Source organism: Nestor notabilis, unplaced genomic scaffold, assembly GCF_000696875.1.
Source record: "Nestor notabilis isolate BGI_N333 unplaced genomic scaffold, ASM69687v1 scaffold15106, whole genome shotgun sequence".
Lineage (NCBI taxonomy): Eukaryota > Metazoa > Chordata > Aves > Psittaciformes > Psittacidae > Nestor > Nestor notabilis.
Window position 1 is genome coordinate 116335 of NW_009931649.1, and position 16804 is coordinate 133138.

The following is a 16804-nucleotide window of genomic DNA, read 5'->3' on the forward strand; positions in this document are numbered from 1 at the left end:
GATTCCATACACACTACCCCAGATGACTAACACCTATTCACTCAATTATCCCTTGGCTAAAATACTATTTACTGTGGTTGAAGATGATAAATGGGGCTACAAATTAGTGTCTGGCAATGAAGCAAGTATGCGGTGCTTGCTCTTTGAACATCCTGAAGGAAGGAGAGTGATACACAACAGCATTTCTTCCAGTACTACAATCGTTAGACTAGAAGTGGCATTAATTAATGCTTTTTCATTAGTATTTCAAGACATACACTATAGGAATCCTTCTATTTATATGATGTCTGCATATCTACTGCTGTAGCTGCAATTTAAGGAACTTTACCTTCATGGCCTGTTTCTCTTCTTCGGTGCACGTGTTCATAATCTTATCCCCAGATTTAACAAGTTCATCTATAGTATCCTTGTGCCTCAAAATCTCCATGGTAAAAGCCTTGAAACACAATAAAAATTGGTCAGGAAAAGAAAAAAAAAAAAAAGAGTACATGGAGCAAAAACTATTTTTGAAGCGCATTATGATGGACTGAAAATTAAATTGTGCCAGTACATTTTCTAGATGGAGAGTGTGCCGGCCAGTAATTAACATGACATTTGGAAATGCATTTCTTTTACCTTTTGAACTTGTAGCTGAGCCGTGGTCTGGTCTTGCTCAAGCCTAATATCACCCAGAGACATCAGTTTCTTTTCTGTTTCTGCAATCCAGGCAAATTCAGCATCAGCTGCTTGATCAAACTAAATGAGGGAGACATGAATTAGTCCAGTGGTTCTATAGACGTGAAATTAGAATGACTGTTTCAGAAAATGTAAAGAAGGTTAAAAAGCATACTTCAGAACTATTAGAAAGACAGCAGCTCACTTTCCATATGAGGTTTTTATACAAATGAAATATGAAGCCCAAAATGATTCTGAGGGATTGTAATACAGCAGCTTAATTCATAAGCATGACAACGCAACAGAAGCAAATATATTTTTCCAAAGCCTACAGCTCTCTAACAGACATAAGAAAATAAAAAGGATTATAATTTCGGAATTGTAAGTAGATTCATTGTTTTCATTTTAGTCTACTTTCACATGTCTTTTCCATCTCTTATTACTGCTAGTGTTGCAATTATCCTAAGAAATAGTTGTTTGGTGTTACCCTTTTAATCTTAAGAGCTGCTTTGGTATTAAATGATAGAGGCAAAACAATCACAATTCAACTAAGTCGGTGGAAAAACCTCAGTGAACTCAGACAAGACAGGATTTCATCTAAAACGAGACCTTGGATTAAATGCAAAAACTCTTGGGAGCATTTGGGTGCAGCCAGTCCTTTTCCTAAAAGATTAACTTTTGACCACCATTAGTCAACATGTCAATGTTTTAGAAATTACCTCAAGCACTAAAGTAATGAGAGGATTTAAAGGATCTGTTTCTTACTAATTTGCGATGGAGAGACTGACTGAGATCCTGAAAAGAAGTGTGTGGGGATCCAATTCCTCTGGAAAGTAAGACCAAATTAAAAAAAGATTAAAAAAAAATCATATATTCTCTCCAGCTCAAGTTTATAGGCATGTATCTTAGCACCCAAATGGTGCAGTTCTCAGCAAAGGCAGCTTTGAGCTTAAGCCATAGAGAAATATTACATGGGATGATGAGATGTACGAAACAGTCATCATACAAACTACTAAGAACTAATTTATTGCTTTATTTATTTTAAACTGTGACCTCCAGTGCAATTAGCTGAACATTAACATGGCTCCAAGTTATTGTGACAGTCTATCAGGACGTTTTAGGTCAGAACCTGCTACTTGTGTTGTTGATACCTATACTTTCCTCTGAAGTCTCTTTCTGATCACTGTCCCTCTTGACTTCAAATATGTTGGTCTGTGCCTTTGTGGCTGTAGACCATGACAGCCCTGCTCCTGTAATGTAGTTGGAGTTCACTTTAGCCACTAAACAGTCTTGTCTCAGTGATTAATCATGAGTCACACAAAACCAAAAGAAGCAGTTCTGAGATTTCATTCTTTACAAGTCAATCTTTTTCAGCCCTTATAATCCATTTGTTACATCAAAGAGAGCACATTCTTTCTCACTGTATGTCACTTCTCATTTAAAGTAACAGAAAGTTTTGTCCTAAATATTGTGACTTCCTAATAGAAAGGTACGTTCTGAAACAATCAGGACTGTAAACATCAGCACAAAGTGCATACACCAGTGATAGTTAATTCCTGGCTTTAGAAACTGCCAAGCTCTTCAGAAGCCTGTCTAGTCACAATCCAGGTGAAGGAAATTAAGAAGGTGATTTCAAATGTGTTAGATGTACATTTTAACTGCAATCCGACTTCCTGATACTAAATATCCATGGGTGTGTAAGTAATATTGAGCAAATATTTAATGGAAATTACAAAATCAAGGCATGGCAGTGGAATTTCTAGGTTACACAGCATTAAGGAAGGACAGGATTCTAAACTCCATTTGCTGAGGGTACAGGATTTCCAATTTCAAATTCAAATTTCAAATATAACACCAAAGAATAAAAAGCAGAAAATTGGTACTCCCTGCATCCAAATTTTGAAGTGTTTTCTTCCCATTATGCACAACATTTATTTATGAGCACTGAACTTCGCTTGAGTCATTATAAAATCATCTATTTCATCCCCACCCGGTTTAACCAAGCATAGTTCATCATGGTACTTTTACTTCTAACCAGGAATGATTGACTTCCAAATACAATGAGACTGTGATTTGCTCCATAAATGCTTTCTAAAGTACTCTCTATGGCTGCTTTACAGTGACAAACAAGTAAGCCAAAAGTAGAATATGACCTATTCTATGTAGCACGCCTTCAGTAGGGTAAGACACCATCCAATGCCTTCAGTATTGAGAAATGAAAATTACAACATGCAGCTAAATTTATCCCTAGGATAATTCTATCCATCTGGGAGCACTTTGCCCAGGTAGTTAAAAACCGGGACGTTGCATTAGTGTATAAAGCCTCCCAGTTTCCACTGAATAAACAGCTTCCACATGAAACAATATGCTTACATGTTCATGTAGCTTGCTGTGTTTCTCACCTTGAGCTAGTGATGTCTAGCCTGAACCCTACACTACTTCTTTGAGCCTTCATCTTCCTTGTCGCTTTGTCCTCCACCCAAAACTTCTTAATAGTACAGGCACTTGGAACAAGTTGCCACAGGATAAGCTTACTGAGCAGTAACTTCTCCAAAAGCTTTTTTTATTTTGCATTGTTTTTCTCTGAGCTAAATGGAAAGTACCTTCTCCTTCACTGGAAGCGTGTTAAGCCTCTTGATATTTATCATAGGATATAGTGTTTAGGAGTATACTGTGGTGATGTGAGTTGGGCTGAAGTGGAGGTTAGGGGTATGCAAGTCTAGGGTGCAAATGTGCCTTTGCCACATTAGCTAGTGGAGCAGCAGCTCTGGACTTTTTATGTAGGGACCTGAATTTGCTGAACTTGTGCTAGGGGATGCAACACACTCACAGAATTCAGAAAAGTTTAAGGAGAGCCAACATACACTCTCCTATCTTACATTATCACTACTGAAAAAAATCACCCTTCATTTTTGAGGATTTGATTAATGAGACAAGATAATATTCATAGCAAACTCCTTAAAAAGAAACATGAGGTTACTTTAACCTCAGTTACAAGATCCGAGTTATTGCCAGCCTCTTTCAGTCAGCTTTCAGCAAACTGAAAATATCACACATGCCTCCTCCTTGTCCTGTTACAACTGTTTATGGGAACTATTAGCAGAAACAGAAATCTGCACCAGTATTTCTATGCCTGAACCATAGGCAGACATTGGCAAATTCTGTTTCCACGTGGCATTATAAGCAAACCTAAATATGGGACCATTTAGTGATGAAATTAAGAGTGCCAGTTCTCAAAGTGTACCCATATATACAGCTCTGTGGTTGTATAGAAACCTCCACATATTAAAGAACTTAAATTTTTGAGCCCCAAAAAGGAAAGCATTGTGGATATGAATAATAGAGATTGTTATTTAAATCCTCCACTACAGCTTGAACAAGATGATCCGGCTTTTAATTGTGAAAAGTACAGAGGAGCTAGAGAATCAGCTGATGCTAAAAGGTGTGGCAACCCTTGTGATTCCAGTGTGGCATCCAGTAAAATCGGCTGGGGATCTGGAGTATATTTTACTTAATATAACAAACATGATCTACAAAGGCACAGGCCATTCAGTTCTTACTTAAGTAAACTCCCACTTAAAAAGCCACAGGATAGTTACAGCAATTTTAGCTACAAGCCTGATGTTTGTGCCAACAAAAGGCAGAAAACTGTAACAGTGTACAGATTAGCCAAATTCTAGCATTCATATCTTAACAGTGGAGTCCCATTTCATTTGAACAGGCCTTCTGCTGGTCAAGCACAACAAACATTTGGCAACATTATTAAAGTACATCTTTTCTTCAGGTACACATGGCCGGAGACTGTTATTGCCCAAAGAACAGTTTTCAGTACCTGCTGGGATCTCAGGATGGCAGCATCAATCTCATCCACCTTCTGAGAGATCATATCACTCACTAATCTGTAACGTTCGTTGTCCTCTGTTATCATCCTGTCAAGCCCCTCTCTGGCCCTCCATGGCACCAGCTCCAGGAAAGCACTGCCAACTTCATTGAGAGTGTCCAGTAAGCCTTTGTTGTTCTTTGCTTCTTTTTTCAGCTCCTGTAAAAGGCCATTTAAAGTAAACATGTCAGCATATGAGCTGAACACACACAGCTTGCGCATGTTTTTTTATTCTTTCAACTACTCCATGAGTCAAGAACTGAAATGTTGTCCACACAAACCAAAGGGATAAATTAGCACACTTATTTTCATCTCAGTTGTATTAGCCTTTTGATATTGTAAGCTGTTTGACAGGAAGGTAGGTGATTCTTGACGAGAATTTTCTACAGAATATATCTTACATGTATTTGTCTAGTCAGTATGGCAGTCTGAACTCTTTGTAATTTTACAGGAGTTGTAAGTACTTAATAAAGCAACCAAAGAAAAGAATTCTTTGCAACCTGCAACTCCATAAGGAACTAAATCACCAGCAAGTGAAATCAGGCATCCAATAAAGCAAAATACAATTAATTCAAGTGATTTTTTAAATGCATGATGACTGGATTAAATTCCAACCAAATCATCACACAGTGCTTCAGGAATGAGTTTTTACTCATTTAGAAACCCCCACTGCTGTTTCATTTCTCTTTATATAAGAAATTTAATCAAAAGATTTGGGGGTTTTTAACTTCCGCCCCACATCATCTGCACCATCCAGATTTTACTAGAAATTTTCTTTTGAAGTATATATTGTTAAACAAGATTAGTAATATATATTTATAAATGCTGACTCTTTTTATACTTTACAGGATTTTATCCATGCCACAACTAAAGAACCAAAATAACTTTGTTTGACAACTTAAGAGTTTTCCCAGGATTAGGTAGCTGCTTGAATAAAAAGGAAATGTTGCTTCTCTTGTGCTAAAAATAAACCTCAGTCCAATTTCATAAGTGATTATAACAGATGACTCTGGAAAGTGAGTTTGATTCTTAACTACTGTTAAATTTAGTCAAAAGATGCGATGCCAAAATTTCTTATTCACAAAACAACTTCATGCCAAACATAATTAACACAAAGCCTAGCTGAATCATACAGCAATAAATAATTCACAGGTTCTAAAACCTACTTTTTGTCTTTCTTGTACTTGGCTTAATTCTTCACCCTTTGGTACTTGACTTTCATATGAGAGTAACTCCACCTCCACTTCATCAAGCCATTTGCAGAGTTCCTCGTGAGTTGAGTGCAGTTGACCTGCAAGCTGCAGAGCCTGCTCTAAGGTCTTGGATACATCAGAACTCAATTTTGTAATGTCTTTGTATCTTGCTTTAATGCCTTCCAGTTTATCTTGAATTATTACAACTTCATCACCTAAAATAGAGGGATGTTACTTCCTATGATCACAAATAGTTAAAACAAAACAAAAACCAACCCAAGTCCTAATCCCTCACCTATAACAGAGATCCCAGTATTAACTTACAGGATAACCCAAACAAGATGACAATATCAAACCTCAACTGTTGCACCGTATCCTACCATCACTAAAGTTCAGAGAGCTATGAAGTTTACCTCAGCCCAGTACCTGTCCTGTCTTTTTTTTTTTTTTGCTTTACTAACCTATTAGAAAGGAAAAACTTAAGATACAATATTTAACACAAATGCGCTTAAAAAAAAAAACAAAACGAACACCCTTAAATTCAAAATACTTCTTATAAACACAAAACCCCAAAATGGTTAAAAAGGGCTATTGAAAATCTGAACGAAAAATATCAACAAAATACTAATCAGATTTTCAATTATAGTAATATTTGACATCGCTGTACACCCTCATTACTATTTATATGAAACACAAAAGGCTAAATCAAAACCAACACACCGAAGTCTATTAGCGCATATTCAGATTTCATTATATAATGTTTGGAACAGAAAAGGATATCCCCCCACCCCCAACCATGTGTGTGTCTTTAAGGGTTCAAGAACTTTAGAAGAACTGGAAAGTCCGGACAGATGTTGATGTACAGAACAGACAAGTTGTGTGCAACTGGAATGTAATTTTTCCCACAGTATTAGCTCCAATAGACAAAGCTTTCCTCTTGCAGTAAAAGGTAGTCTAAAATCAAGTTCCTCTGCGGATGCCTGCAGGGAATTGCCTGCATCCACTGCCAAACAGCCCTCCATTATGAGTAATATCCATAACTTGCTATTAGGAATGGAATGCAGGTTCACTAAAAAAATTTTCCACCGAAAATAGTAAAGGATTCAAGGACCAAACTCTCTCTACAGTCAAGAAAGGACTTTTGCTTACTTATATTTATAGTAAAACTGGCCCCAAAACATAACATACCTTAACCTCAAACCTTTATTAAAATAAGCAACTTACAAGTACAAGATAAAAAGCCTGATGGTTTTATATAAGCTCTCACCTGTTGTTTGCTTGAGAAGCTCTAAGCCATTTTGTATAGCTAAATCAACATTCTGTTTTCTAAGAAGAATCTCCTCCTGAAGATCCTAACAGAAAAAGCCATTTGTGTTAGCACAGACACAACAAATCATAGTATTTTTATGTAGAATTAGCATATAAGCACTTCAAAGAAAATATAATAAAGAAAAATAAATGAAGTATGGGAATACAAATAAAATTTTTAAAATGAATTAAATAATAAATAAACAGAAATAAAAATACCAGTAGTTCAGAGTGCTGTTTCTCAAGCAATTCTCTGTTGCAATCTTGGACTGACAATTTGCTCAGTTTATCATGGATTTCATTCAGCCAGTTCATCAATTCAACTTCATCCTCCCCAAAAATCTGAGCATTGCTGTAAGCTTGCTGGAGAAGTTCAGACCTGCTGTTCATCTTCTCTTGAATCTCAATGTATCGGGCCTGAGAAGAATCTAGCTTTTCCTGCACCATATCTTTATCTTCCCTGGAGCTCATAGTCTTTAGAGACTGACCAGTGCTAATGGCCTGATGTAAACTCTTATTGTGAGCTAGGACATCATCTTCTAGGGCCTATATTTTTTTAAAATAATGAAGAATAATGCAAAAGAAAATCAGAAAAACATAAAAGAAACGTAAGTTGAACTCAATAAAAACTGAATGAAAAAGGACATACTGTCAACATAAACATATAAAAATCAAATTACAGAAAAAAATGACAAAAGAAACTGCCTGGTAGAACACACATACACCGCAACAGCTTTGCCAATTGAGTTGCACTTCACAGAAGCATCTGAAAAGAATGACACAAGCAAGCATGTGGTTTGTATCTTACTTTATGCTGAGAAATTTGCTGCTGCAGTTTGGAGGCCTGCGTTCCAATGGGTTCTGCATTTGCAAGCCTCTTCTCTGTGGCAGTCAGCCACTCCACCAGCGGCTCGAGAGCTTCATGGAACTGCTGTGCTACTACTGAGATGCCTTCCAACTGACGGTTCCTATCAACACATCAAGAGAAAGGTTATTTTTTGAGATGAAGTAAGTGCAAACTAGATAGAAAAAAATAAGAAAGGCCCTTGAATGCTTTGCAAAATAAAGGAAAGAATTGTCTTCTTGTAGGAACCAGTCATCAAATGAAATAGAAATATATCCGTGACAATGAAAACCAAGATAAAGTTAAAATCAAATAAAATTTAGAAAAAGCACCTCCGAAGCTGTTTGAAACTCTTTGAGCTAATATGCAACTTCTGCAAATAAACAGAGTATCAGTTTATTCATACACCTATTACTAAAAGTAATCTAGCACTAAATTCAGCAAAACATTGCTTTATACCCAATTAGGACAGTTCTCAAGTTTCTCGTTGTCTTTAAGCATAAAGTTATATTCCCTTGACTATTAAACATTTTAAAGTTAGGCAAAGGATCTACTGAACCAGAATATACTGTCATGCTTCCTCAGCACTGTAAAATATCTTTAAAGATTTGTTCAATGATGTGAACAAAATTATTTGGCTCTACTTCTGCATCTCTTGTTCTGGATAAAAGCTCTCAACAAAGTTAGTGAGACAACTTTAATAAAGCAGAGAGACTTGACCATCAAACCAAAAAACCAGTATCTAAAACGCTCCTGTTTCAGATTATTACATTTCAAAGAAGGCTCTTGATTACAGGAAGTGTCTTCTCTACAACCACTGCTGAACAAATTTCATTCCAGCAGACTTTTAAAGAGATTTGCCCTACATGAAAAACATCACAGTATTGTCTTTCAAATGGGGATCTCATTCCAGATAAAAGCTATGTTTATACATGCTTCCCAAGGCTTATAAACAAGGCAGACATGACACATTTAGCCACAGAACACTCAGTGAAGTACTCTACACAGTTTTCAAAATCATCCTCAAATCTCCTCTTCATTTCTAGAGACTGGCCTAAGAAAAATAGAGACAAGCTTGCAGCTAATAGATAGTTTAGAAAAGTTGAAATTTGATTTTTAATCAAATATCACCAGACTGGAAGAATAATATTAAATCAAACACGACATTTACCCTGGCTAATGAGTCAGATGCCTTCAATAAAAAAAAAAAAAAAAAAAAAAAAAAAGAAAGAAAAAAAAGAAAGAAGGAAATAATGGTCTATTAGTGGTTGACTCTGCTAGTAAATCAATCATATTAGTAGCATGAGGTAACAAAAAAGGTTCAGAGTAAATGAACTAAAGAGGGGCTGCTAGGAGGAGTGGGAGACAACAAGCTGAGTTCAATGCTACTGTAGCTGTAAAGCTTCACTGTTCACTTAAAATCATTTTTTCTTCAACTTTCCAAGTCCTTTCTTGTTCTTAATTATATGCCTCTTGAGGCCTCCTGTTATGCACACTCTTCCTCTCTCTCTATTCTGAACAAGGCTGTCCTTTTTCAATCCCCACCCAGAAAACATGATTAGCAAACCTTTCAACACAGATTTCTTCAAAGACAACTCACAGTTAGAACGTTCCAGGTATTTTATACATCAACAACTCATAAATCTAAGTGTGTGTATACACAGATACCATGAGTATGGTTTTTGGTTTTGTTTTCCGGGGGGGGTTTGGTTGCTTGTTTTGGGTTTTGTTTGTGTTTTTTTGTGTTCCCCCAACAGCATAAGTACATCATCAACTGACAGTATGAGGATCAAGTTGTAGAAACTAATTATAGGGGTGACACCAGACAGAAACAGGGAAGAGTTGAGTGCCTCCTCCATAGCAGCGTGTCAAGTTCCAAGGGAGTGTTGTTATTATTTAAGAGTAAAATTTGCACCTGATTCTATGCAAAACAGGTTCTTGCATCAAGAATCCTGCATTCTAATCAACTAACAGAGATAAAATACTGAGACGATACATATCAAGTTAATCCTAGCAGATTGTAGCATCTTAGGCTAGAATTTTTAAAAGCTTTCGGTCTGTTCAAGTTCCTTCACTTTTCCTTCAGAGGACCTATTATATCAACATTAAGAATGATAGTACTTACAAGATTTCACACCAGAGTTCCATATGCTGCTTCTAATCATCTGTCACATCCTATGTCTACGTTTTTCAAATATATGAAAGAATTTTAAATACCTTGTTTCAGCTTTACTGAGCAATGCATCCCATCGGCTATCCAGGAAACTCAACTGTTTCAGGATTTTCACTTTATCAGCAGGTTCTGCTGACTCTGCAATTTTCTCCCCTTCACGCTTGATTACCTCAACAGTAGGCTTGCGGTCATCCAGCAGCCTCTGCAGAAGCTACAAAGGAAGCAATCGGGCACCAGGTTATTAGAAACATTGTAGTAACACAAGTGTAAAAACAGAAGGAACTAGACTTCTTGAAACCCTGTTAGAGCAAAAAAAGTAAACCCATTGCCTATACTGTGCTGAAACTGTGAATAATGCTAAACAAAATGAAACACAGACATACAGTGCAGTGCACCCCCAACACAAGTTCATTTTAGTTTTTCAACTGTTTGCTATGAACAGCAGAGTTTCACCAAGCCCAAACAATCTCCTTGGTTTCTGTGTGGCAAAGATGTGCACAGCCCAATGAGTAAACATGTAAAGGAAAAAGTTCTATTTAATACCATTAAGGGAAACAAGATATTCAGAGTATTTGATACATTCTGACACATAGACAGTCAGGAAAATACTACTAATAAATAATACTAAAAAAACCTTATTGTACGATCAACTCTCTGCTTGTTTGAGATGCAACTGAGTTCACCAATCTAGTCTAGCACATTTTCTCCGCAAAGAATAAAACACACCTGTGTCTACAATCCTCCCTTCCTCCTTGCTCTGGCTGCCTTTGGTAACATTAACATTTTGCCTCTGTAGATATCCCAACATGACAATCCCAACATTACTGACCATAACTTTCTGGGTGGCAGTGGGCCACACAGTACAACTGCATGGACTGTATGTTTCATGAGCTACATTTTAGTTCTTTTTGCTATAACCATCATGAAAATCTGCAAGAGTTGACAACACCGATAGTGCTTCTACATAGCACAGACCATTTTACAACAGCATTCCAACTAATTACCAACCATAATCGGATCAGAATCAGGATCAAGAGCCAAATATTTAAGTCCGTAATCTTCAATATTACCTTGGAATTATTGCAATGAATTTTTACTGTTTTTTATCTCCTAGTTTCCAAATGACCAAACACTGGATTTCATGCTTTCTCTTTTTCCAGTAGATCTTTAACAATCTTTTCCACATAGTGTTAATAATTCTAACCAGAGCTCAGATTGCAGTGTCATAGAAAATGAGCACTTCTCCCAGCCCTAGACAGATTCTTGAGTATTGAACAGATGGCTGCTCTATACACCTCGGCACCCTTCAATGTCATGTAATACACTTGAACAGATTTTATGTTTTGCCAAAGCCTAAGAATTTATTCTCATTGATCCAGTGGAAAGAGAGATATTCTGAACTTATTTCACTTACTTTCTGTTCTTGTATTTGTGCCTTCACAACTTTGAATTCAGCAGATGGTGGTTTCTGATTAGCCACAAGGTCTTCTGTATCAATGAGCCAGCTAAGCAGAGATTCAAGGGCATCCTGAAATCTCCCACAGTGAAGGAGGGCTTCCTGCAATTGTGCAGCACGCTGGGCAACCTGAAAAAAAAGTAAGAGGATCAGACTCTACTCACCTTTTTTTTTCTGTGAAATTAGTAGCCAAAATCTGTAGAACACCTGGCAATATCACAAAAAAATACTCTCATTTTCATCACTATTCATAACAGCACTATGGCACAACTTGGCATTCATCTCTCAGGGCTATAGACATCAACTGAAAAGCGGAGGTTGATTGCCAGCAAATCAGTAGTAGTTCCTTGTTACAAGAGATGTAAGCCTGTTTTATATAGCTACGGTATTATGAAGTCTATTGACAGGATGTTTGTGTATTAGATCATCTTTATTTTCCTTATAAAAAGACTGAGTCTGGAACCCAAAGTAGCAACTCTTAATAAGTGGCAACAATTCATTCAATGGGAAGAAGACACAAGAGAGGAGAAGGCAAATAGGTGAACCACAGGTATCTGCAGTTCTGCTGCATCACTCCTTCAAGAAGACAGAGTGGAGAAAAATGAGTGTCATTTCTACTTCCAGCCCTTTCAAGAGCAGCTACTGCTGGAAGAGGACTCTTCAATAGCATAGAAAATAATCTACAGCCAGTTTTCCAAAGCAGTAGTACCATCTCGTGTCTTAAGCAATACACTCCTATACAATATAATACAATTATAAAGGAAATGTGCCACTAGTCACACAAACCCAAGCTGTCTCACTACTCTGTGAACTGCACAGGCACAGCAGTGTACATGAACCAATACAATACAGAGTGAAAAAACATGTGAACAAAGACTGAAAGCAACCACTTGAAAGTGGCTGGCGACAAATGACATAGATACCTTTCCCATGAATGTGTCACAACTCTAACCTCTTTGACTGGGTTATCAAACTTCCCTGGTCTGCTCAAGCAGGAAGGAACACCTAGTCCTAGAGGAGTCTTTCCTAAATAAAAATCCAGGACTGACCCGAAGAAAGTTTGACAAAACCTTATAAATGACAGTCATAGCTCTGGCTACTAGTGATATAAATCTTATCCTCAGAATTACCAACAAAGTGATTGCGTAAAGTAATATAATTCCTATTCTTAGAGAGTATTTAATTTCCTGTATTTTGAAAGACGTCAGCAAGCAAATAATCAAAAAGCAGAACACAACAAAAGCAGAATAGTGTACAAAACAATAACCTTCTTATTAAGAGTCTTCCATCGGGTGTTGACATCTTCAAGGTCATGTTCAAGGTTTTCTGTGTTGGAACTTTTAGCAGCACTTTGAATAAGGCCTTGACCCAACCAATTTACCTCCTGTTGTTTTACTTGTAAGGGTTCAATTTCTTCTTTCTGGAATACCTGCAGTTGAAATACAAAACACACGTGAAACAGTGTATCTTCTGACATGGTGTTTACATCACGGTATGCAACAGCAACAAAAAGCTGAAAATTGGTGTTTGGAAAAAAGGAAACCATGCCTCATCAGCACCTTCCTAAGAAAAAATCATTAATGTAAACAGAAAGGACTCAATCTAAACAGAGTAAATGCAACACACCACTGAGGGAAACTGACGCTCATTTCCATGAGTAGTTGTAGACAGGAAGGAAAGGGAGAGAGAGAGTAGGGGGAGAAACTGGTGGGGGGAGGGAGGAAAGAGAAAAAGAAAGAACTTCCAATAGAGGGGAAAAAAACAAAATCAAGACCCGATAAACTCATCTAGTTGTTTAATTATCCATCTACAAAATCTACCAAAAAATGGTACAGAAAGATTGCTAAATTGTCCTCAAATAAACAAACACACACCAAAAGAGACAACTGGGTGGGTTTTGGTTGGGTTTTTTTTTTTTTTCCAAAATTAGGACAAAAGCGAAAGTTTTAAGTTAAAAAAAAAAAAACAACAGTGAAGAAAGAGCTATTTTAAGGTAGTTTTTAGGAGAATATAATGGTAACAAGTGAGGAGGAGGCACTACAGATGCTGCTGAAACAGTATCCCAGCAGACGCCCAGGAGAATGGGTTTTCATTCAGAGGGATATTCTTGCAAATTGCCAGGGCTTTGACCCTACCCAAAGAGCAGTTTGAGCAGTTCTCTGTTTGCTTTATTTTACTCTTTCAGGTATTTAAGCTCTTTCAGAGCCAGATTATTACCATTAGCAACAGCAATGTAAATCTCCATTTGTATTCAGCTGCATTAGGCTGCACTGACACCAGTGTCAATGAGATCAGAAAATGGCCTGAAGCCCCTGAATTAATTACACAGGCCAGTGAAAAATAACCAATGAATAAACAATGCTAAAGAATGCTCAACTTTTGACCCTAAATCCTCCTATTTCTAAAGCAGTATTCAGTAACAGTTTTGGTGTACACTTAGTGCATTCAAAGCAACCTTTCTCAGCATCCTGAAAAGCAGGGATTGCTTTGAGCGTACCAGTGACTCCTCTTTTGCACCAAACACAGTGTGCCAAACGATTGCTTTTAAACCACCACACCTCAGGTGGCTGAGCACGCTTCCACCAGCTTGACAAGTCAATCTAGAAGCTGGAACAATTACACTAAACACGAGGGGTAAAATAAATGAAGCAGCCCTAAGAACTTTGTTCCTACTGACAAAAAGAAAAAACACAACTGAAAACTGTAAGACTGTGGTTACATGAAAACAGAGAGTGCAACCAGCTGGCTGCTCCCAGAAAAAAGGAAAACGTCTGTGTTTTTCTTGACTGTAGGGTAGGGAGGAGGCAGAATAATATTTCCACACAGAATCAATAACAAATTCTTCTTTTATGTGCCATAAAGCCTCATCTTTCTGAGAGCAACATCCTACCATAGAGAGGACTGATCTCCATAATCTGCCCTTTAAAAACGCATGCATTCCTTGCAGAGAGAAGCTTAAAATAAATTACAATTACTGCTGAGGCCAAAGTTTACCAGAATAACTTAGCAACAAAGCCTGAAGTATCTCGGATTTCAACCAGAGTGGGAAGAAAAAAATTACAGACCCGACAAACACCCTTTCCTTATTACAAAGCTTTGCTTCTTACTCTCTTACTTCATCCACCACTTTCAAAGCACTGCAAGATCCTGCGCTTGTAAAATACTACCGTACTGTCAGAGCTGCTCTCTGGCAAAAGGCGGCTTTCAGAAGAGGCGGTGAGCCTTTAATCTGCCTGCTTTGGAAACCACAACCACTCTTGCTTATACCTTGATGAGTAAGGCTGCTCAGGCTGAACACATGGGCTGTAGCTGCCCTTGAATGGCATTGCCCGTAACCACGCTCTGCACAAACAGCCAGCGCCAACACGGGTGCACGGAGGAGGCACTCGGCATCGGGACTAACAGCACCAGCCGGCAATAAATAACTCTGCCCCACAGATCTAGGAGTAAACACCCCCCTCAGTATTTGCCCCCAGTTCATGTTTTGTACTGACCATCTCACTATCCCGGACATGCCATGTGTGCTATGCAAATGACACTGATTACTGCATCTGCCAAATAGGTAATAAAACCCCGCATTTTTGCAACAACAAAACTTGAAGCAAGCTTTAAACAAGTATCTGTAAGGCTGCATTACAACTATTCACAAATCTTTGGGGGGTTTGGTTTTCGTTTTGTTTTTTAATTACCTTGTTAGACAATAGGCCATTGCAGACTGTATCCAAGGTTTCTTGGATGTCAGTGGTCCAGATACTTCTCCCCGGGATAGCTTTTGAACAGTTCACAGTACTATCTAATTCAAGCTGTTGACCAGAAAATGACGTTTCATTTGAGCCCGCATGTGCAATACCGGATTCCTCTGTATCAGGTAAAATGTCATATTTTGGTAAATCCAAGTCACTAGGATTTGCAGGAACATTCATGTAATAAACATCTACATGAGGAAGTGCATCATCTGTGTGATCCTCCTCTACTGTCGTGTCTTGTGTTTTGATTTTTTCATGAACTTCATATCCATTTTCCACTTCATTTTTGTCGAGGGAAATACTTCCACTACCTTGAAGAGGATCTTCATGCGACAGAGTTTTCTCTTTGAAACCTTGTAAGTGAGAGTATTCCCCCCCCATCTCTTCCTGATCACTTTCAAATGTCTGAGCATTGCTTTGTTTTACTTTTCCAGCGGGTAAAACGTCATGCAAAGCCAATCTGCAGCTTTCTTTGACAGGGACACTAGTGGCTGCAAGCAGTGGAGTGTGCTGCTCTCTGCAAATTGCTGGAAAATATGGTCTGAACTGACCTACTGCATGGATATCTTCTGCAGAAGATAAACTTCGGGTCTGAGTTTGCTCCCCTGCTAACAGTGTGTCTTGTTTTTCTTCCCTTTCTGTTGGAGGGCTGCATAAACCAGAATCATCCTCTTCCGAAGTAAGAGAATTCGTACCCCATTTGCATTTGCCCGATCTAGCTGTATCTGATGTATCAGCAGTTTCATTAAAGGAGCTTTCACTTTTATTTGTGTAATCCGAAAAGTTGGGCGGAACAAGCACTCTCCACGATCTCCTATGCTCCTTCTTTTCTGTGTGAGACTTCGCTTTAGGTAATGCAGCTGTCCGAATTATATCACTGTTCAGTTTGAGAGCATCAAAGATCACTTTCTCATCTAACTTGTTAGCTTCACGGCTTCGGAGCTCAAAAACACTGGAAGAAGTAAGGGCACCATTAGAGCACAAAGTGCTGATGTCCAGTGTTCTATGACTGTAGGGTAAAGTCCGGTCAGTGAAATGCCTCGAGGTGAGGCTGCCCTTGGAGCCCGAATCGATCTGTTCATTCAGCCGCACAGTGTCATAGATGGACCTCTGGGGAACGTAGCAGTCCTCAATGTTTAGATCTTCATCTTCTTCCCCTTTGCCAACACATGGGGGATTCTGACGTAGACAGTCTGGCCTGCTAAGTGGCTTCCCCATCCTGAGAGTATTTGCACAAGAACACCACTATACCTCCGTTTTCATAGATACATGGGAAACATCTAAAAGACACTAGCACTCTGAAGAACTACAGTGAACCTGCCCTTAGCATAAGATGCATAGATACTAAATATACACCATAACTTATGAGGTGGCTGAGGTCATTCATAATCAGTGCATCGGTTTAAATGCAACTTTACCTGGATGTGAGGTTTTTTCCCCCTCCCCTCTAAAATATAAAGTGCTTCAGTAAGAAAGTAAGATAAATCTTCCAATGTCACAGAAAAACAAAGTATAGCAAAACCCAGCAGTGGCTCAAGTATTACAAACAC

General features: G+C 38.2%; 1 protein-coding gene across 1 annotated transcript in view; it reads right to left on the reverse strand.

The window, feature by feature from the left end:
• Positions 1-16472, reverse strand: part of LOC104406895 (dystonin-like) — a 69877-nt gene extending 53405 nt beyond the window's left edge. Inside the window, exons 1-11 of the mRNA XM_010016011.1 lie at positions 15198-16472; positions 12776-12937; positions 11467-11637; positions 10097-10263; positions 7844-8003; positions 7255-7581; positions 6995-7079; positions 5701-5942; positions 4487-4693; positions 616-735; positions 329-436 (exon numbers count right to left, since the gene is read on the reverse strand). Of these exons, the coding sequence (XP_010014313.1) occupies positions 329-436; positions 616-735; positions 4487-4693; positions 5701-5942; positions 6995-7079; positions 7255-7581; positions 7844-8003; positions 10097-10263; positions 11467-11637; positions 12776-12937; positions 15198-16472 (3024 nt within the window). The remainder of the gene's footprint in view (positions 1-328; positions 437-615; positions 736-4486; positions 4694-5700; positions 5943-6994; positions 7080-7254; positions 7582-7843; positions 8004-10096; positions 10264-11466; positions 11638-12775; positions 12938-15197) is intronic.
• Between the last annotated feature and the right edge of the window lie 332 nt (positions 16473-16804).